This window comes from Mastomys coucha, unplaced genomic scaffold (assembly GCF_008632895.1).
Source record: "Mastomys coucha isolate ucsf_1 unplaced genomic scaffold, UCSF_Mcou_1 pScaffold15, whole genome shotgun sequence".
NCBI classification, from domain to species: Eukaryota; Metazoa; Chordata; class Mammalia; order Rodentia; family Muridae; genus Mastomys; species Mastomys coucha.
The window spans coordinates 66,641,166-66,664,867 of record NW_022196897.1 but is presented as its reverse complement, the minus strand read 5'-3'; the positions used below and the strand labels follow the sequence as shown (position 1 = coordinate 66,664,867).

Here is a 23,702-nt window from a genome sequence, read left to right as displayed (position 1 = left end):
GAGGGGAAACTGGGAATGGAGAAATTTACATGTAAATAAAGAAAATATCTAAAAAAAATAAAAAAAAATATCATATGACACGTAAATAAAGAAAATATCTAATAAAAAATAAAAAGAAAAAATACAGGGGGATTCAGGGAAATAACATGCCGAAGCTTTCTTACCTGAGGTTTTAGGAAGATGAGTGGGTTCTTTGAAGTAAGTCAAGAAGTTAATCTCCATTAGAGAGAATATCCAAGTCCAGCCTCTACTCTTTATCCATTTACATCATCAGACAGTTACCATCAGTCAAGCACCTCTTCTGGGCAGCATAGCTTACTTACAACTTTAGAAATCTAACTCTAAGAAAGTCCTATGGTAGACATTCCAGTACTAAGATGAAGTATATTGTATTTTTTATATCTTTGACCATGTACTATATCAGCTTCATTGTCAAAATATATAATACCAAATTGTGAATATGTCTTATCTTAGTTTCCCCATGAGCATAGTGAGGAGCCTACCTCTATTTTATCCCTTTCACAGTAATGTGTTCTCTAAAATGTTGGAAAGGTTTACAATAAATTTGAGGATTTAAAAAATGGATAGAAATGTACTAGCTTATCAGCACTTAGCATCTATTCAATGAGTGGTTTAGAATGAATAGTAAAAGATTAGTTTCTGCCTCATTTTTAATCACTTAAAATTAGAAGACCAAGAGAAGTTGAACATATGCTTAACAGAACAATGCATGTAATAAGAAGTGCTTCTATTCCTTGGCCAGAATGAATTTTGTCATGGTCTTAGTAGTTTAGGCTTATATTGCTGTAATTATTTCCTTTTCCATCCAAACACACTAATCTCTATTATCTAGATTACATGTCCTTGTAGGATTAAGCCTAGGGACCAACTGATGAATATCTACTGATTTAAAGTATATAGTGTAAGTAAGTAAAATATTCAAGAATGGGTGGGAAGGTGTTAGAATAACAATGTCAAGCTATGGATCCATCAGACAGGGTGAACTTTTGAAATTTCAGTGAGTCTTGTCCTGCAGTTTAAGTATGAGAATTGCGAATGACAGAGACTGATTCCTACAAATGAGTCAGTCTAGACAAACTCCTAAAAAAATTGGCTTAGAAGAATCACTTCAAGTATCAAAGAAAGAAACCCCTGCCAGAATATAGGGTGGGGATGATGTATGAAAGGAAGTCAAAACAAATGGATTGGAATTAAAAATTATCAGGAAGAGCATTTCCGGGATGTCTCTAAAGAACTTTTAAAATAATGAATATTTGAAACTCATTTGCCATACTAGTAAAATAAAATTCCCTATTTTATTTTAATAAAATATGTCTGGTCAAATATGTCTGTCATAAATATGTTTATTGAGTCTAATCCTTTTAATAGTGTTATAGGCAACAGTAGGAAGCTTATTTCAAAAAAAAAACATTTCTTAAGAACTCAAGTTCTATTTTGTGAAAACTGTATTTACCAACAAGGACATACAAGGATGAATCAATACTGCATTACAGAGAATATAACAATTCTACCGCTGTGCACACTTCTGATAGACTTTGAGGTATTAGACTTTTTCCCCCAAAAGTGATCGTATCTCTTGGGAACTATTAATGACTGCCTAACAGGATTCAAAAACAGTGGAGTTATTTCTTAATAATGCATATGAGAAGTCAAGCTTTCCCAGCAGCAGCCAGTGAAGAAGCATTGGAAATATTCAGGGTGTACTTGGTAGTAGTTATTCTGCAGGGCATTTTCTCATACTTCAATATTCTGTTTATAAAAATAGAAACTAAGTTCAAGTATATGAAGCACACATCTAATGTCTCACCAGCTACTGGCAAAGCTGGAATTCAAACCAGCTCCACTGGAAAGCCAGGCATTTCTATGACATATAGTGCTCTGTATGGGTGTTTTCATTTGCTTCAAGATACAAGAAGAAAACAGACAACAAAAAAGAGATACTAGTCTAGCCAATGGTAATTCTATCATATTTCACCAATTATAAAAATCAATAAAAAACATCATCCTGACAAAATAAAAAAATTGTTATTCACCCTTTCATTTTATTTTTTAAATTGAACATTATATTACTTTATTTAAATGCTTACAATATAACACACATTGCCATCACTAAGAGCTAAAATTTGCCTTTGACTCAACCATTCCATTAGACTGTACAATTTGTTTATCCAGGCTGAATAATTATGCAAAAGTAAGTCAATCAGTTGCATGGTGGATGATCCTTAGAAGCAGCTTACCTCATTCGTCATTAAATCTTTCCACATGGCTTGACATTCAATAGTGAATAAAAATAAATGCTGAAGGAAAAAAACACAGACTTCTCTGACATTCCTTAGAAATTAATATCAGATAACTGTCGAATGGACTTCAAACATTGGATCTGAGTTTCTCACTGTGGTGAATAGTAATAAGGTAAAATAATTTCTGAGCAATCAGTGGAGACTGGATCAGAATAAAAATAGTATTGCCGAAGAAGATAAGAAAATTTAGAAAGAAAGCTGTCCTGTGTACTATGGACCAGCATAGCTTGTATTTGAACACAGCTGATGTGAGATTCTTGGAGATCACTGTCATCTCCAAGTCTCCTGTGATAGCTTACTCAGAGAGCAAAGTTCCTAAAAAGAAAACCCTCATTGTCCCCAGAGCTTTCATTTCTGGTGTGGTCTTTTGAATATACCATCATTCATTTTGAAAAACAAGTTTGCCATTAAAATATTCAATTGACTCTCTTAACAAAACAAATACAACTCCACTCTCACTTGATGATGCTACAAAGCTTCCTATTAGTTCTGAACAAGGGGACTTCTTAGAAATCACTAAAGATTTCTGGGGCTTCTTTGTGTTTGAGTGACAGCACATGTTCTAGCTAGGATTCTAAATATGGGGCTTTGCAAATTCTCATTAGGTGACTGAGTTTCAACGTTATAAAATGTGTGTCTTGTTTATAAGTCACTTTCTATAGTATTTAGAATACTACTGGCTTTCTTTTCAGTTTGTAGAGTCACGTATATCCAGTTGATGGGAATCCCGGTTCTCTCAGGTTGCTGAGTTTACTACCAAGGCTGTAAGAAGTTGGCATGATCGTGACTACTTTAGCTCGTAAGTTTCACGTTAAGTAATTTTAGGACCTAAAGGTACACAATAATATCCTTTCCTTTTAATTCCTATTTCTAAGATAATTTAGGAGTAAAATAGTCAAGAAAGAAAAAGCCAATTTCCCCCCAAATTGGCTTGGAAGTAAATTCAATAAATACCCTTCCAAATCATTTTACACTGTATTTCCAGTCACGATTTTAGATGTATAATAAGCTTTTAAAGTCTTGGGTACTTACGTAAATCTTCACTTAGCTTCAGACCTCTTATAGTTCAATCATGTTTAATAGACCTCAGGCCCATTAAATATAATTGTAACCATACAGCCTCTGCTTAACAGTAAGTGGGAAAGAAAGGATGCCACAAACTTTAATATTCACAAAGCCTGGTCTGGGCTGGCTTTTTACTGGAAGGCTGTGTCCAGCTCTGGGCTCGAAACGCAGAGAGACTGGGGAGTATTTGGACAGAGTTCCCTAAAACACTTAACTGTTCTGGAAATGGATAGTTGTTGAAAGTAACAATGAGGAATTGTTTCATAATAGGTGAAAAACAACTTTTATTGGAGAGAATAAGTGAAGATTTATTCTCAGAGAACTTCTTTTCCAATTTGGCATAAGAAACTATTTTTTTTACCTCTAAATTTAATTAGATTTGAAAGTGAAAACCAAATGCAATTATGTATATTTTTTCCCTGAGGTGCATAATGTAGAGCCATTCGCGAGAAGCTATGATGATTTATGGCCTTCTGTAACAATGTGAGATTAGACTAGCAATATTTTCTAAATGTTTCCTTTTCCTAACTCTGGAGTTCTAATTCTGTGTATTAATCTGTTCTTTGTTGCCATGAGAAAACACTCAATTTTTTCCCATGGCTTTAAAGCAATTGCCTAGCCTTCTTTGGGGCCTGTGGTAGGGTAAGACATCATAGTAGACTTATCCCTGATAATTGGATATTACCCAAATTACCCTGTTTCCATTCAGGATGTTTCGATTTCCAAAAGTTTCCATTGTATCTCAGCATCACCAGAAGCTAATGGTCAAGATTTGAATATGTTGAGCCTTTTAGGGACTTTTAATATTGAAACCATACCATACCCATTGCCAAATATGCAGTCTTACATCTGCTTAAAGACAGTGTTCAAGAAAATCCGCATGTGATATGGAATAACTTACAGAAGCCATTTCTGTCCTTTATTGCTGCATTAAGATGATTTGCGAATCATCCAGGTACTGCTATAAGGACCACACCAGTTGACTACAAATTATAGAAGAGCAAAAGCTAACTGCATTTACTATAAGAGTAGATAACAGCGCTCCAAGATAGAATTTCATAGGAACTGATAAGCCCGGTTAGAAGAGGAACTGAAAATACAGAAGGAGAAGCAGTTTCTTCAAAAGCAGCTTAAGGGACTGGCCTGAGAAGACATAGGGAAAGGTGACATTTGTCTTTGATGACAGCTGAGTCCCAGATCTTATGCTCCTGGTATTTTGTTACTGTCATCTGACTTTTCAGAGTTATTTTGGACAGCAAGTACTTAGATCCTTTCCTGTCTACAGTGAAGGCACGGTATTTGCTACTGGCCCTTACTTACTCTTCCGCAGTTTTGAGTTAAGATGATTTGCTGATCTATGTCAGAAGACACTATAGGCTTACTGGTCGTATACTGCTTCATAGGGCATCGACTGGAGGTAACTCTAGCTTATTTGTTGGGAAAGAACTGAGGGAATGGTATACTGCCTTGGGAGCAGACCAATCAGGTGTCTATCTTTTCTGTGTGACTATCTTCAGAGTCAAACGGGAAAAATGAAACAACTGTACTAACATGTTAATCTATCATCCTGTTCTACCGTTCCATTCTGAAGTACAGCAGTATGAGAAGTGCATATGCATACTTAAATCTACAATTAAGCTACTCTTTTAAATACTCTTTCAAAACTTACTATCTGTATTAATGCCTACCGTGGTAAATCATAATAGCAACACTTTTTATCTCATAATGGCTGCAACTCACTAACATCACACTGAAAGAGGTTTGTTCTAGGGTTAAAGACAACTTTTCACACTCTAAACACTGTAACCCAGGTCGGCCAGGTTTATCTTACATAATTCAAGACAGACAGAACTTGGGGCAAAAGTATCTCAGCCTCCGAAGTGCTAGGACATGTGCTACCACACCCACATAAAACTATTCATTAATTAGAATCTATCTAGAAAGAAACATTTAGATTTCTTTGCTTTACTTATTGACCATAAAGAAACATTTGGACCTTAAACAGTATTAATTTTACATATAATTCTAACAATCTCCAATTATTTTTAAGGACTATTTCAGTGCATTATAAAGAATCGCTCAGGTTTTTCTCCCCCGTATTGGAAGCTGCACCATTCCCTGTCTGTGTAAGCCCACTGCTTTTGAGGGCAGGGGAGGCTGCTATTTTGCAATGGTAGGCGTTCTGAGGAAGTGCTTTTCAGTTACATGTTTGTAACTAAGAATTGTTGCATAAGACAGAAATTCTCAGGGCAGATGTGAGCAGAAAACTGACATGGGGCTTGTAACGAATCTTTCGTATGACATGCAAAGGCTGAGTTCTAGAAGATATCAATTAACAATGATCCTCAATATTTATTTTGCAGTTTTAAGGTATATTTGTGTTAAATCAGTGGGTCATTAAAATAGCCTGTGAAGTAGAAATGAATGGGCATTATTGCATTTGTCTGATACACACAATAAAGCTTGGAGATGTCTCTTAGCCAGGATTATATGACCAATAACCAGTAGCCAAGTTTTTATTGAATTAATAGTTCTTTCATTATTCGTTTGGCTGAGGAAATCTGATTTCAAGATTTTTACTTGGTAAATCCAGATACTGAGTTATATTATTTTTTTACTAGGAAAAGTCTTAGTTCTAGGCCTTTGCTGCAGAATGTGTCTTTCATTCTAAACATGGTTCACATGCGCACTAATGCCAGTACTATACACAGCCATCTTTCAATAAAGAAGCGTGAAGATACAGGTAGATAATGTCTCCAAGATGGGACACATCTTTGTGTAAGATGCTGCTCACAGCTAATTTCTCTCCAGTGACACAACCACAGAGAGAGGCAAGGTTAACAAGGGAAATAGGGAGTTAGTTGTTGGGAAGTCTCCTAAGAGCAAGCTTCCTGGGTCAACACTAAATATTTCCCCAGGATATCAAATATAGTTCCTCATTTGCTATAGTGAGTAGCTCAGAGAAATTTCCCAAAACTCTGGGTTTGCCTGCTTGTTAGAACTGAGAATCTATTTTGTGCCAAGGATAACCAATGTTCAAGATTATTGTCAGGCTATAGGAAAAACATGGGCTCTAGGGTCAGAACTGCCTGAGTTTTTGTCTTTGGAATAATGTCACAAAAGCCACTTCACCTCTCTCCCATTCTCCTTTTGTGTAAAATGGCCCGTATTAAGCACTCAAGACATATCAGTTACTGTGTGGGGTTTCAAATGAGAACTACGAAGACCAGGGGCATGGCCTTACTGTGTTTAGATCATAGTAACACTTGAATAACATGGATAGTTAATGTCTAGTGGTTTGAAGGATATGTGCAAGTCAAACTGTTCAGAATTCTATCAGAAAGAAAAGTACTAGGATATTATGGAAAAATTTGCTATTATAAGCAAAGTATGGATTGAAAATTGCTATGAACTCATTTATATGTTAAAAACACTTGGTCATTGTATTTGCAAACTTACATTTATTTGTAATCTATAAGCATGTAAATGTCATTTGTACCTCTGACTCAGCTCCATATAAGTTAGGACTTATGTACGCAGTATATTTGAGGGTGATTTTAAGATACTGTGCACTTTAAAGGTTAAGGGTCGAATTGCTTTGTTCCCAACAGAGATAGCTTATTTGTCTCCAGTGAGCTTCTAGATTTTGGCATGTAGGCACAATAATAAATATTCTGTAAGAATTTCTCTTTCTTTCTGTATGTTTCTCTAACAAAGAAGATTTTAGAAAGGCCAAGATTCTTTTTTCGTGACATTCCTAGAACAGCACAACGTATAAATAGACATATTATCTTTCTGTTATTCAAACTCTTTTCATTCTCTTTTGTCTATACATATATGTATGAGTGCGTGTGTGTATGCGTGTGCACACGCATACACACACACACACACACACACACACACACACACACACAGAAAAAAAAAACTTTGAAATTTGTTGTGTTACAAAACTAATGACCTCTTCTGGTCTCCTTATATTTCCAGGGCTGCCAATAAATGTAAGATGAAAATCACTCCACTCAATAGGTAAACAATGTTTGTCTATTACAGACCATAGTTCTTTATCGAGACTAATAATACAGTTTTACTTTTTACAGGAAATGGAAACTAAAGCCTTGACAAATGGATGCAACTGTTCAGAATGGCTCTCAAATGGGCAGTACTGAAAATTGATCTGCTTCCTTTTCAATTGCATTATTCAGAGATGACATCAGCAGCAAGGCTGCAGCCAATGCTGCCATGTCGCCCTTCCCATACCATATATAAAATCACATTCTGCAAAAATATAATCCTTGCCAGGGTTGCAACTTGAACCTCAAAACCTAATTAAGCAACTTTTACTAACTGTATCAATAGGCCTGAAGCAGATTCGATATAAACACACAGAAACCAAAGCCACTAAAGCGTAGCACACTGTGTGCTTAGCAGAGTGTCATTCTAGAACAATGCTTTTCAGTCTGTGGGTCTCGACCCTTTTGATCAGAAAACAAGATCCCAGGGGTTGCCTCAGATCATCATAAAACACAGATATTTACACCATGATTCATAACAGAAGCAAAATTACGGTTCTGAAATAGCAATGAAAATAATCTTATGGTTGGGGTCACCACAACATGAAGAGCTGTGCTAAAATGTGGCAGCATTAGAAAGGTTCAGAAACGCTGGTCTAGAAGAACAGGTAGGCTGTTCGAGGAGATAATTCTTATACTATATATCCATGATTTTGCTTATTATTCCTTTTAGCTAACTGAAACCCTAAACTGGAACTTATCGTCAATGCCATGCTCTTTGGACCTCTTTAGACAGCCCCGCTCCAGCTCATCAATAGGAAAGACATCATGCCTCTTTACCTGGGGGATTATGTTCATTGAGAATCACAAGGGATGCTGGTGTAGGTCTTCTTTTCCTGATCTGTAAACAGCAAAGGCCCAGCTAATGTCAATGTGAGAATAAGACTCTGCCCCTAGCTGGTTCTACAGCTTGAAAACCTGCCCACCCTCTCCTTTCCCTAATATACATGAGCAAATGTCTACAAGGGACATAGTATATACTCACTATATATTTTAGAGCACAGGAAGCTATCAGAACTGCTAGACATTACTAACACCTTCTTTGAGCACAAAGCTACACCTCCAAAAGGAAAAAATAATAGTTGTATATAGTCAAAAATGCAAATGAAATTAATATACTGTAAAATACAAAGATGGCTAACATCCTTAAATGGCTGTGGTAACACCTCATGACATTGGCAATAATATCAAGGTCTCTTGCTCTCATTAAATGAGGCAAAACTGGAAGCCTCAAATTTCTACTGTTGGTTGTAGTTTAATTGACAAAGTCAGCTCCTGGATTTCAATTACTATGGTTAACTTTTTACTTTCTGATTTAATATTTAAACCAAATTGGCAGGCCAACAAAAATTACAGATGTTGTAAGAATGTGTATTTTAATTCCTTCAGGCAGAGGATTACAAAGAATAAAAGGGAGAGAATACAAAAGGGAAAAATACGTTAATAGATGTCAGTGGAATTAGAGGGGAGAGTTATGGTAGATATGTTTAATATATACATATATATATATTACATATGTATTGTGTATCTGTGTGTATATGTGAAATTGTAAATAAATACATAGAAGCTACTCAAAAAAATGTAGAAGAAAAAATAAATACACTTAGTTTAAACTACAATTTGGTGGATTCACCCCCTTTTGATAGGAGTTGCATAAAAATATTATGATTAGACTCTTCTTGGTTCTGTAGCCTAAATTTATTTACTTCATGTTTTTGTTCAATTAAACTCTCAGTGTATTTGTCAATACAGTAAAGAATAAAGTGTATGAATGATGTTCAAGATGGAACCAATGTGTCCAGTTCAGTAAATAGACACTGTCAAGGTTACATTTATCTGGCCTGAATCTGGGTGGGCCTACTGTGAAAGCATCCTATAAAGTAAGACTCATGGAGTCAATACTTTAAAACCCTGTATAAGCTATTTGGAAGAGGATTCAGAGATCTTCTGGGTTTTAAGCAATTAATGAATTAGGTTAGAGTTCTTATAAGTTTCTTTGCTTATTCCTGAGATATACCATATTTGATTTTGTGCCACAGAACCCTTTTAAGAGGATCCACTGCACCAGAGTCTAAGTAAATATGAACAGTTAGAAACCAATATCAGTTATAAAAAAGAATCTATGAAAAATTAAAATAGTACATTTTATATCCAATGTCCCATATATAATGGGCAAAGGACATGAACAATATGGTTTGGGATAAGCAATAAGACTACATTAAAAAACAAACAGTCTGGGATTTAGTACTTTGATTTCTACATTTCTTTTTGTTCTAAAAATAACAAAATAAAAGATTGCTAATTTTTGGTAAAGTTTACAGAGATTCTCTAAATGTTGAAACTGTTACTTTGGGAAGTAAAAGCTAGCACCAGACCAGAATGTCTAATACATTGGTCTAATTTTCTATAAAATTAAGTGCTGCTAAACATTTTAGCCAATTGTTACTCAGTGCACCCCAAAACTAGTACAAAAGCAAAGTCCTTTCTCATCGTAAAAGTCACAAATTTAAGCAAATGTAGAAAGCATCTAGTAAAGCATATTTCGTCTAGTAAGAATGCATGCCCTTACTGCCCACTACCCAGGAATCGCTCCCCACCCGCTTCCCCTTACCTGCTCGGCTGCCTCTGGAGCAATCTGACTCTGGAATAAAGGCACAGCAAATTGTATCTTTTTGGGGCTGTTGGGCTCCATGCTAATGATGAGACGAAGACAGAGCGGTGAAGCACTCAAAAGACGAAGCTCAAGTGCTATCCGGAGTGTCTCTCGAGGCACCCTTCACCAAGCCACACAGTGCTTTGTAATAAATCTCTGTAATTCCAGCGTGAGCAAGTGAATATGTGGAGGTCTGAGCAACTCCCTTCTTCAAAATCCAGTGATGCCTGGCTTGCCTGATCCACCACCAGTTTGGATCCTCTCAACACAACACGGAAAGGAAGATTAAGCTAATTGTGTCCCTGCTCACTAATACACATGCCAAGCTTTCACTCAGGAGCTAATTGAAATTGCAATGCTAGCCTTGAAGGACCTGCTGCCCTGGGATTTAAAAGAAAGGCTCTATCCACTGTACATTACTAACCGGCTGCTCGAAAGTGCAGTGTAAGCTCCCTGTGAGCATTACAGGGTTGGGTCATTCATTATTGATGAACATAAAGCAGGAAGTTTTTAGAGTGGGGGGCAGGGGCTGGGTATAGAATCATGTCATTTCTTTGTAGCAACTTATAAGTCAGACACCTTTGCTGTTTACACGCTCAACCACCACATCGATGAATGGCTAGTGACAGTAAGCCACAACTAATAATATCAGCTATATTTGTGCTTCAGGATCTGGATAGGTTACTTCTGCCCCAGGGCCGAGGAGATCTCCGTTCAAGTTCCACTGTTAATAAGCAATGTGGCCTCCAGCAAATCACAGCATATGTCTGGTTCCCCGCATTTTCAACGGAGAAATGGGGGAGTAAGACTAGATGACCTTTAAGCCCCCATTCTGTTCTAACATTCTAATTGTAGTTCATGGTTTGCATTTGAGTGGAAAGAATTGAGCAGCTAAATTTAGCAAAGAGCTTGGAAGTCACTGCTGTTTCAATGGCCTTTATTTTAGTTCCTGATCGAGCCAGTTACATCCTCTGACTTGGAAGAATCCAGAAATGAGTGGAAAACATGAGTGGAATACCAGTGATGCCTGACACTTGGCTTGGTGTCAATTGTGGGGTTTATGCAAAAGAAAAAAAAATTGAAGATTTGAGGAAAAGCCTAAGAAGGTTCATCTTCAGACAGAGGATCAGTCACATGGATGTGGTCACAGAAGCACGAGGTCTGGCTTGATCATCTCAAGTAATCTGAAACGGGAGATGGCCACATCAACATAGCCTGCCTTCCTATACTTCAATGGTCGTTGAAGAAAGCCTAAAAATGAGCCTGCCTCCATGGGAAAAATGAACTTGAGTCCTTTACTTTTGCGTTTGAAAGGTGTTATTTGATGACCACTAGATTTTAGAGTACAGTGTTTAGATTCATCGAATGCATTTTAACACTGTCTGCAATTGGAGGTATATTCAAATGAAGTCCCTTCAGTTTCAAAGCTACCTTTCCATACCTGAAACACATTTCAACGATTCAGTCATACAGTGTTCTGTTGGAGGTATATAGAAAGTAATATGCATTATTCAAGTTGTTTCCTATATACACTAGAGGAAAAATCAAATGGAGATACTGATGAGAAAATAATTTTAGGTGAGAATAATGCTGATCAGCAAGAAGCCCTATAAAGGGCTCATCTCTGCAGAATAGAAAGAAAATGTACCATGTAAAAACATCTACGTCAAAAATTAAGGAAGACCCTAGTAAGAAAGCCTTCATAAATCAATACCGTTGATAAAGTTACTTCTCTGAATATTGGTCAAAATCCTACAAAATGGAAAGGCAGACAATCTTTGTAGTGAGAAATGAATCCAGAACTTTGCTCAGCACAGCTATAGAGAACTTGTACTTGGTAGCCTCATACTCACAAGTTGAACAACTCAGGCCACAAGAGAATGGTTTTCTTCCCTGTGAGATTTATGTGAGTGAACACCTAAAAGGAACTGCTCGTAAGACAAGCCTCTCTGTAGAAGATATAAACTAGATTTTTACTAGATTTTTTCAAAGAGCTTAATGATAGACATTTTAGCATGAATTACTACTAAGAATCTCTACCTATTGGAAAACTTAATGCCAATAAGAGGAAGAGAAGATAAAGTGAAGTTCTATGTGGATATTGTATGATGAAAGCCAGAAAGTGTATATGCATGGCCATATAGTATGGGCAGAGTGTGTGTGTGTGTGTGTGTGTGTGTGTGTGTGTGTGTGTGAATAAGTGTGCATACATGTACACGTGCATATCAAATCTAGGAATGGCATTGGGTATCATTGTGAATAATGGTCCACTTTATAAATTGAGGCAGTGTTCCACTTGAGCATGGCGATTTAGTTAGTCTAAGTAGCCATCCTGTTCCAGGGGTCCCCATTTTTGCATTCCACACTCTGAGAATACAGGCCCACCATCTCACCCACAAGACCATATATAGGGAGTAGGGATCTGAACTCTAGCCCTCAGGATTGCTCAGTAAGTGCTTTACATGAGGAGCCATCTCCCCTTTCTAAAAGTTTGAACAGAGATAGTATCTTAAAAAAAACTTCCTGGACCTTTTAAGATTGTTATTTTTTCATCGGTCCAACCAACCTTTGCATACCCATGGGCTCATCTTAGAGGCATTGCTTTCAGGAAAATGTTATAGATTTGTTGCTACCCAAACAGGGGTTGTCAGAGAATGGGCACAGGGGTCAAAGCATCTCTTCTGTCAGCATGGAACACTCAGTATACCTCCACTTAGCACAATAGCTACCTTTATCTCTATTAATTATTTAACATTTTGAAAAACATTCACACAGCATTCCAATGCACTTTCTGCCAGGCTTTTTGCTCTGGCATTAGAAGAGACTGTGTTAAGAAGTCTCATTTGAAATCCTTTTAAAACTAAATGCTTGGGCCTACAGACTTGGATATGCAGGTATGAGAACTTAGAATTGTGTTTCTTAGTGCAAATAAGTTAGCTCACAACCATCTGTAACTCCAGTTCCAAGGGATCTCATGGCTCTTCTAGCCTCTGAGAGTACTGCAAGCATATGGTACAGAGATATATGTTGTAGAAATTATTAATTCCAATCCAGAGTTTCTATCTTGCCTTGACCAATTTTTTTCTAGTTCTGGAAAAAAAGACACACAACTTTTGTTATTTACCATAACCCTTAAACAGCACAAGAGCTGGGCAGATATCTATTCTCTATGCTATTAGAGTCTACTTCCATACCGATAACCCTGAGTTATTGTTACTATGTTTGATCTGGGCTGCTCTTAACTCCAATTGGCCAGCCCTTAGGGCCACATTTTTATGACTCATCTAACCTATAGTGGCTTCTCCTCCTCCTTCTCCCTCTTCCTTATGGTTATCCTCCAATCCCAGCCCAGGAATTCTAAGCCTTGTCTAGATCTCTTCTGCCCAACTATTGGCTGCCAGCATCTTTATTTGCCAATCAGATGTAACTTGGGGGCAACATCACATTGTTTTGGGTCTACTCTCTCCTCTCTTGGGCAACCAGGTCTTGGTGGCCTCACTTAGCATTACAAAACACAGCAAAAGACCAACCCTCAACATATATACATGCAGTAAAAATACCCATACATATAAAATAAAAATAAATAAATCTTTAAAGCTAAATTGTTAATCTATGAGTCATGTACATGTAACTATATTTAAAGTAATTGGAAAAAATCAATATGGCATTTACCTAGTAGTAAAGTATATGCACAAACAAGTGCCTCTGAAATACTACTACTACTACTACTACTACTACTACTACTACTACTACTAATAATAATAATAATAATAATAATAATAATAATAATAAAAAGATGTCCTTTGTATGATAACTATTTTATCCTTGTACTATACTAAATGCTATTACTGTATTGATTTATTTTATACTGATACTAGCCATTGCAGTTCATCCTATTGCCAACTACACTTTTCATTTCAAATGAGAAAACTGTGAAACAAAGAGTTTAGAGGATTTGTTTAGGTTCTTCCAATTAATAAATGGCAGATACATTTCAAATCCAGGCACTTTTTCCAAGACCTAGATTTTTATACCAAAACTGTCATTGTCACTATCTAATGCAACAGCCTTTGGAACAGTTGGTAGAAACCTCTAGAACCTCTACTGCCACCTTTCATTCCAATACATGGTCTCCACAGCATGTGAGTTAAGAGAAGAAAATGGCATGGATTTAAGAGAAGAAAATGTTTGCAGGATATTGATCACCATGAAGATCATTAGAGAGTTGGGCATTGTGCCCTGAATTGACTAGTAGGCAAAATTTATTCTTTCTCTTTTAAAATGAGGACAGATTTTATAGAGATATGAAAAAAGATCTAACACAATGGAAACCCTACAGTATCTTTTCAAAGTAAGTACTACTGTGAGTGTAGACAGCAAACAGAAAATGAAACATGGCCCTCATGCATTTTACTCCATGCTGGTACCCTACACTGTTTTTCATGGTTCCTTAAGATCTTCTTATAGGTTACATCAGGGGTCATTATATGTCCTCTCCTATTAGCCCTAGAAGATTTCCTAGCCTCCCTTCTATGTTTGTATCATATAGATTCATCCTCCAACTCAACTATTCAGAATGAGGTGTTCAGAATCACAAAATGAAATGAATCCCTCAATGACTTTCTCTCCTGATATTTAGTTGTGTATAGTTTTATGTTACTGTTTGTTTTTCTCCTTTAACCATGCATACATACTTACATCCTACTTTTAAACACAACAGAATCAAGATATTGGTCGATTTCTTCATTATATTACCAGTTAGGCTCCACATTTACTATATGTAAGTGAATATAAAACATATGAATAAAATTAATTTTCAGTCCATCTTTTTATTACCATATTTTTTACATTTTATATTTAATGGCCACTTAAACATATTTAAATTCTCTTGCCTTTTCAAAGAGAGGTCAACAACCATAATTTACCCTTTGTTACTATTTTCTAGCCATGGATATTCAGATTCATGTATTGTCATATATATACAAAGTTGACCCTGAAACTGTTATTATTTCTTGTTCCCCTGACTGTCCTCAAAATACCACAAATATGTAGTTACTATGGGCAGCCTTTTGTCACCTTATATATAGTAAGTGCTTTATTTGTGGAAAGAAGAAAAGGGAAGAAATTGGAGAGAAGTGGAAAAAAAGAATAGAAGAGATAGAGAAGGGAGAGGAAAAAAGAATGCTTAGTCTATTCTTTAAAATTGTTCCTTATACTTTCTTTTTTTTTATAATTTCCTCAATTCTTGATAATTTCATACATGTATATAATGAAAGATGATCATATACAACCCCTTTGCTTCTCCCAAATTTCCTCCCTAGCCCCCTAAGACATTCCCCTCCCAAATTCATGTCTTCCTCTTCACTGTATGTGCAACTATCTTCATAAAAACTATAATACTAATTGGAAGCCATCAACAGGGGAATTATATTGTCTTATGGCTCTATACTTATTAGAAAAAAATTATTTGTTTTAGCTCATGCTTTCAGAGGGTTTTTAAATCCACGTGTGGCCAGAAAAAAAGTAGAAAAACAGTTTTATTCATGGTGGTTGTAAGTGTTTGTTGCAGAAGCTTTCATATCATGTTGGACCAGGAATCAGAGAGTAAGCCAGGAAATTGATCGGGATAATATGCCCACAGGCATAATTTCTTTTGATAGGTCTCATCTCCTAAGATTTTAGAACTTCAAGGTAGCATCAGTAGCTAGAGACAAAGCATTCAAAACCAGATTACAGGCATGGAGGACATTTCAGATTCAGACTAGACTATTCAATTGCTAGACCCCAATTGCTCATGGCCAACTTATAACATGAAATACATGAAGTCTGACTACAATAGTCACCAGATCTTAGCATTCCCACAACGTTGATAATTACCAAGTTCCAACTCTCTTTAGAGACTCAAGGCAAATATGACCCCCTATAAAATAAAAAAGGAAGTTGTGTATTTAAAATATACAATGCTACAGTGGATACAGTTCCATTTCACAAGGGATATATACAAGCATAAAAATGAAGGCTGGAAATGAAGTAAGATCAAATATGTACAATGCAAACATTAAATCCAGCAGCTCTATGACCAATATTTTGATAATGATCTGAGTTCCAACAAATTTGAAATCGTCACCCTATTGGTCTTTGCCGCGGACCAGGTTTGTTGCGGGGACCCCAATTTCCATGGGATGAGGATTCTGGTCAGGTGGGCAATAAGTCGGCAGATGACAGACTCGAGACACAAGGATGTGGTGAATCTGAATGTATTTGTGCAAGGTGAGATTCAGGCTTAAATACCATACAGCAAGCAGGGCAGATGTCAAGAGTCACGTAGGTAAGTGACTGCAGTAGGGTCTGCTAGCTAGGTGTGAAGCAGGAGGAAGAGGAGTGGAACTTTCCCTGTTGAGGTATTTTGATATTCCTAGGCTGATTCTCTGATTCTGCTGGAGGCAATGACCAGGAAGTTTCAATCTAGCATTTCCTGCTAATTCTCTGGGTCTAGCTGGGGGGCAAGCAGTGGGGAGTTCTGACCTAACACTTTTAGCTAATGTCCTTGAGTGAGGGAAACCCTTCATTACTCTCTAGTATGTAAAACATTTCTAACTATTGCCCTAAGGAATGTACTCGACCTCTGTTGCTAGCTCTGGCGAGGCAGATACTTTGAGAGAAATTTCAAGCTATGGACAGCTTGGTATTAAACTAGGATAGTTGGAAGCATTGTGCTGGCCAGAAAACAGTGCCCAGTTTTAACCATTTACGAATCATTACTTGGGGTACCTTTATGCCTAATTATGAGGGCGTGTTGATGATTGGAAAGACTAATCTGGAACACGTCTGAGTTAGGGGATACCAGCGACTGTCTGAAATCCAGGAGGCACAAAATCCTTTTGGATTCTTATTGCCTTTTATCCTTTAATCAGGATTTTATCCCTGATATTTTGGATGTGACTGGAGTAGACGAGTGTGCATAGCGGGTCTTAATGTTTTCAGACAACACACTATCTCTCTTGAGATGTGTCCATTTAGCACTTACTTTGGCAGGTAACATTTTCCCAGCATCTCTAACATCCTGGGCTTTCTTCCTGACACCTCACTGTCTGTCATGGCTTTATGCTTTACTTTAGTCAGGAGATCCACGCACGGAATTGATTTCTGCTACACATTACCTGGCGTCACAGGCTTTCCTTTGGAATCTTTGTGCTAGACCTTATGATTCCATGACTCTTGTGTTTCATATGCTAGCAAAGTGGGTGCCACGTGGATAACACAAACCATTGCTACCAGCTCAGTCAGTAGATGGGGCACTGCTATGACAAATTTTTTTTTGTTTGTTTTTCTTTTTTTTTTTTTCTTTTAGATATTTTCTTTATTTACATGTAAATTTGTTCATTCCCAGTTTCCCCTCCAAAAAACAAAGAAACAAACAAAAACAACAAAAACAAACCCCTGTTGCCTCCCACTTCCCCATGCCTGCCACCCCGCCCTCTCCCACTTTCTGGCCCTGGCATTCCCCTACACTGGGGCACAGAATATGGCAGCTTCTAAGTCCCTGTGGGGTTAAACATGAAAAAATACCTCCTTGAGGTAGTCTCTTCAAAGGCCAGTCTTTCAAATGAACTTGAAGCTTTGAAGCTTGCAATGGGTGATAGCTTCTCAATTCCTGAAGTTCCATTAAAGCCTTTTTTATTGTTTCAATGAGAATAATTTGGGGCTTTTTAACAGCACTAGTCTCTATGACAACTGCAGTCCTTTGGCCATAGTGCTGAACCCACTTGTGCTAATTTTCCATATAAACAGCATATGTTTAACAAATTTCTGCTCCACTTTTGCTCCTGATTCTCACTGCAATTCTGGCAAAGAGCAGCCAGCAATAGCAATTCCACAGCCTGAGAGTTAAGCTGTCTTTTATCTTCTGACAAATTCATCAGTCCATTCCTTCTTAGTTCTGGCTCAGTCACAATTTTAGGATATGCACAGGGCATAGACAAATTATTTGACAAACTCTAGCATGGATGGTCTCTAAGATCTACTCCCAGATAGAGTTCCCCATTTGAAAGATGATTAGTCTGTCATTAATTGCTTCTATTTCTGTCAGCATTGTCTTCTTTTGAGCTCCATCATAATCAGACATTCAACTCTGCTCACGAGCCTTCTCAGGTTTCTCTAGCCTGTGAACCCAAATTCTCTTAAATTTCTCCCACAAGTCAGTTGCAAAGCTTTAAGAGGCACATGGTCTTGTTTGATCAGAACAATGTCCCCCACATCTATGTCACCAATATTTTACATCAGTTCCTTTTGTATTGTTATGATCATGATACCAAATAGAAATAACTTAAAAGAGAAAAGAATCTATTTTCAGCTCATGGTTTTCAGGGTTCAATCTATCACAGCAAGGAAGACCTGACAGAGAGGCTCAGGCCATGGTATTGGGTGCATGTTGCAGATTGCATGTACATTCTTGTCATAGCAGACCACCAAGCTTGTGGTTTCCTTATGAATAGCCATTTTTAAAATTCATTTGTTGTTTTGGTACTTTTTTTCAAGCTCTGATAGACAGTTCAGCACTATCAGGTTTCTACTTTTATTATGTACATAATTACATAATTTACAAAATTAAAACAGAACCGAAGACAAGGGAATCAAAGTAGGCGGAAGATGGAGTGTCTTTACACTTAAGCAATATCAGTTTTACTCAGAAGATGCCCTGACAATATCAGCATACATAACTGGTGACCGGTGATGTATCACTGAGCCATATGATAGCAACACTAATAAGGGAAACTTCAATGACTAAGCCTCCTAAAGTTGTTCTCAGCTTTACCTTCTTAAATATATCTCAAACATAGACAGACAAAACTTGGTTGGACACGCTAAATGGACAGTAAGTGACTCCCCAGCAAATATGTTATCTCTAGACAGTTCTTCAAAAAAAAAAAAAATCTCATCAGACCCCATAAAGAAACAAATGGCCTCCTTTACTCCACACAAGACTTGTCAAGGCAGTTTTGTAAGGCATTTATAGTCGGTGACCTATTACACTGTATGATTGATGTCTGATACAATGTGATAATCACCAAAGTTTTGAGAAACTTTTAAGCACTTTGGTTACTTTTTTTGCAGGTATCAGTAAAAGGATTTCTGGGTCTCTCCTCAGACAAGACTATTTTAAATGATTAATAAAGACAAGAAAACACTGTCTTCCTAATAAGGTGAAAATTTTTTAAAATACATGTCACTTTTTAAGAGTATGTGTGTGTACATGAACAATGTTGCTTGCATTTTTTAATTTCTTCATTTTTGAAATCATAATATAATTACAATGTTTTACTAATTTTTTTGCCCCTCTGAACTCTCCCATGTGCTCTCTCCTACTCTTTCTAAAATTTCTGGCCTCTTTTATTTAATTGTTGTTATATAAACCTATAACACTAAGTTCATAAACGCAACCCTGATGTCATTCATGTTATTCATCAGATGAATATTATATTTATACTGCATATATTTTTACTTATTAGAGAAATTCTTTTTTATTAGGCCATCTCTGTATAAAGTAGACAATTGTTTCTGTGCCCACATTGGTGTAGAAAGGTCTACTTTGTCAATAAAAAGATAACTTGTTTCCTATCTTTATAACTCAGAAAATTGTTAACTTTCAATTGATAAAAAACATCCATCACTTTGTCTTTTTTAATAGTAACATTTTATTTTTAAAATTTTAATGACATCATTTTCCCCTCCCTTTCCTTCCAACCCCTCTCATGTAGCCCCTTTTGCTCCATTTCAAATTTATGGCCTTCCTTTTATTGTCAATCATATGCAATTCATATATTGCCTAAATATGACTTGCCCAGTACATATGCTATTTACATGCTTTTTAAAATTATCATTAGAAAGTGTCTTACTCAATTCATTTACATGCACATCTGCTTTGTACAGTGTTTGTTCTCTCATTTGTAACTTTATTTAAACATATGAGTGCTTTTATAATCACAGAACCAAACCAAGAGTCAAGACTGGAAAAGCCACAGGTTTGGGGCTAGAAGGGAGATAAGAAAGAGTAGGACCATATTGTTATCTAGAATGCATTATATACATCCATGAAATTGTTAAAATAGTAACTTCATTAAATGAAAAGAAACATTGCTAGCAACGAAGGCATATCAATTAATCCAACAGAAGGAAACCTTAAATACATTTAAAAATTCTGAAATTAATGTCAAATGATTAAAACGTGGCTTGTAATATATGGTTTCATATTGTAATTCAGTAGTCTCTGGCTCTGAGTAGATCCTAAGACCTCTTCTGGAATATCTGTCTGTATTTCTATGCACAGCATAGGCCTCTTCCCATTCACATGTGATCTTAAGTAATGGAACGTTAAGAAGTAGAATAATTTACTGACTATGATGAGTCACTTCTAGCAAAAGCAGCTGTCTCTTTTGTAAGAACATGAAACCTGTATTGGATGTCTGAGGACGTTTGCCTGTTTCTCATCTAGTTGGTCTGTCATGACTCTGGTCTGGCCAGTAAGCCACAATTGCTTCCTGATTATATTTATCTCCCAGCAACATGTTGTCAGGATCTCTAGTGTCATCTCAGAGCTTCTGCTTCATAATATTTTAAAATATTCATCCCTTTTTAAATGTTTTTCTAACCACCAATTTTAAAATGTGTAAATTAACACATGACTCATTGTCCTCTTATGTAATATATGCATGAGGTTCTTGGAAGCAAAGACAACCTCTCCATGTAGAAAGACTGAAACTTCTGACAAGCCAGAATGTGCTGAGCCTTATTTTCCAAGAATGAGTCATGAGGTGAAAGTGATGATAGGCGTGGGTACTTAAGAAAACGTGATAAGAAAATCAACTGACATTCTTTCTTGATACTTTGGAGAAAATGAAAATAAAATTTTATTTCCTAGGTGCCTCTCAAACCATGTGCCCATCAGCCACTACTGAACTTTACTTTGAATAACCAAAGGCCTTTCGCAATGCTATAGTCTTTAGACATCAGTACTTGGAGAGCCCTTCCACTTCTCTCGTGCAATGCAACATTCACCTCTTCTTTTTGGGTCTGTGTTCAGCAGCTCCTTCTTCTATACCATCATCTCAGAATTCTCCAAGAAGTTTGTTAAATTGTCTTCTAAGCTTTCACAAGAGTGTGCTTATACATGTTTTGGTTTTGGGTTTTCGTAGTTGAAAAGTAATTTGGGGGCAGGAACAATGGCTTAGGCAATAAATAACACTTGCCTCACAAGCATAAAAGCCTAAGTCTGTATGCCCAGCCCAGACAGAAAAAGCTGTGCCCAGTGGCGCCCACTTGTGATCCCAGTGTTGGTGATATGGGCAGCAAATGATGATGGACCCTTGAAATTCAATGGCCAAGATAGTCTAATATATTTGGCAAAGTTTCAGGCCAGTGAGAGACCCAGTCTCAAACTAAAGATAAAATAAAAACCAAGGTGATTGACCTCTCATCTCTTCATACATATGCATACATGTTCACACATGTACCCACACACATATGTACACCCACATACATGAACATATATGCATGAAATTAATACATGTTATTGATAGATATGCATGGATGTTTACATCTACTCCCAAGAAAGCAAGATGCTAAGCATATCCTTGTCCTGATTATTCATCTGTCATGGCAAAGTGACCTCTTTCTACGTAGCCACTAATGTCTTAATAGGACACTTCTTCATCTTGGATTCAGTCTGTCCACCAAAATGTATCATTTCATAAGCTTTTTAGTAATGACTTATGGCTAATAAACTCTCTAAGTCTGTGTGTTTCTAAAATTATTTTCCCCCTTCTACATGAGTTAGTTTGATTGAATGTGCAACACAGAAATTACAGATTTTTTTTAGAGCTTCGATAATTCTCTACTGCTAAATAAAACCTAGGGCTACTGATTTTATTTCAGAGAAAGTTGGCATGAAAGGTCTGATCTTTTCTCTTGAGAAACGTTTAGTGTATTCTCCCTTAACATTCTCAAGTTACACTAGGGTGTGTATAGATGTGGGTGGCAGTTTTCTATTCAAGCTTCTAAAAAACTTTGGATTTTCCCAATATTTTAGATGACTCATTTCATCCTGAATTTTTTCAGTAACCTTGTGGTTTGAGATTGCTATTTATATTTATGACTGAACATCTTCCTCAAGCAATATCATTAGAATAGATCTCATCAGATAGATTCTACTCTTACTAAGTGAATATAAAATTTTTGAAAATAGAGGCTGTCCTTGGGCATTTAGGAGGAGTCTTAAGTTGAGGAAATGTTTCACACAAATAACTTTATTTAGGGTCTGGATTCCAGGCCCTCCTGGTTGTATGTCAGTTGCTAAACTGACATTTCAAAGCTGTCCAATCTTGTCCTGAAAATAGGGGGAGCAGTGCTTCCCCATTTGAGTACTCTCTTTGCTGTTTGATGATAGCTTAAGTTCCACTTCCTGTTTCTCCAGACCCTGCCCACACCCGAGGGACTCTCCAAGGGAAGGGAATCTCCCGTGTATATTAAACAATCCTCTAGGGTTTATCCTAGGCAACCCCTGTTGCTGTCAACTTTTCCCGAACTAGGTATCAAGCGATGCCCAGAGAACTGCACTGAGGATCTTCTACTCTGTCTTTATCACTACGAGTTGGTGCTGCTCACTGCTTCCTTTGAGAAAGGCTGGCTTGACAAAAAAGCAGCTTCTCCCACAGTTCTCTTTTCTAACTCCTCCAAAGAGATGGTTTTATCTTTTTATTTTTAAATATTTTTCTCATGATTGTGAGAGTTTGCATCTTTTATTTTTTTTTTTTTTAAGATTTTCTTATTATTACATGTAAGCACACTGTAGCTGTCTTCAGACACTCCAGAAGAGGGAGTCAGATTGGATTACAGATGGCTGTGAGCCACCATGTGGTTGCTGGGATTTGAACTCAGGACCTTCGGAAGAGCAGTCAGTGATCTTAACCACTGAGCCATCTCTCCAGCCCAGATGGTTCTATCTATAACTTACCTTGCATTAGTATATCATAAAGTATGATCTGCTGAGTTCTTTCTTATTACATATAATATACATATGACATATATATATGAGCACGTGTGCACACACACATACACACACACACACACACACACATACACACACACCATCTTTTAGACAGTGTATTCCTTTCCCTTGGGAAGTCCCTCATGTGGGCAGAGTCTGAAGAAACAGGAAGTAGGGTGTAAAGAGCCTGAGCTGTCGTAGAACAACAAAGAGGGGACTAAAAGGGGAACCACTGATCCCTTGTCTTCAGGACAAGCTTGAACATTGTCTGTCTGTCTGTGAGTGTGTGTGTGTGTGTGTGTGTAGTACTAAAATATGTTTATCATTGTAATTCATCTCAGCAGATTTTGGAAGTCCAACAGGTCAGACAGAAGGCTAGCATTATCTAGTTCTTGATTTTCACAAATTTATATCAGTGTTCATTAAAGTGATTATTCTGTGAGCATCCCCCATAAGAACACAATAGTTCTATAACTCCCCACTGTCTGACTCAGCAAATGGAGAGAGTGGAAATAGAAACAAAAAAACTAAAAAATTCATAAAGAAGGAAT

At 36.9% G+C, this 23,702-nt stretch overlaps 1 protein-coding gene across 1 annotated transcript in view; it reads right to left on the bottom strand.

The window, feature by feature from the left end:
- Window positions 1-10,500, bottom strand: part of Ppp1r1c (protein phosphatase 1 regulatory inhibitor subunit 1C) — a 98,974-nt gene extending 88,474 nt beyond the window's left edge. Inside the window, exons 1-2 of the mRNA XM_031373402.1 lie at window positions 10,068-10,500; window positions 8,237-8,297 (exon numbers count right to left, since the gene is read on the bottom strand). Coding sequence (XP_031229262.1) covers window positions 8,237-8,297; window positions 10,068-10,148 — 142 coding nt within the window. The 5' untranslated portion in view covers window positions 10,149-10,500. The remainder of the gene's footprint in view (window positions 1-8,236; window positions 8,298-10,067) is intronic.
- Window positions 10,501-23,702: the final 13,202 nt, after the last annotated feature.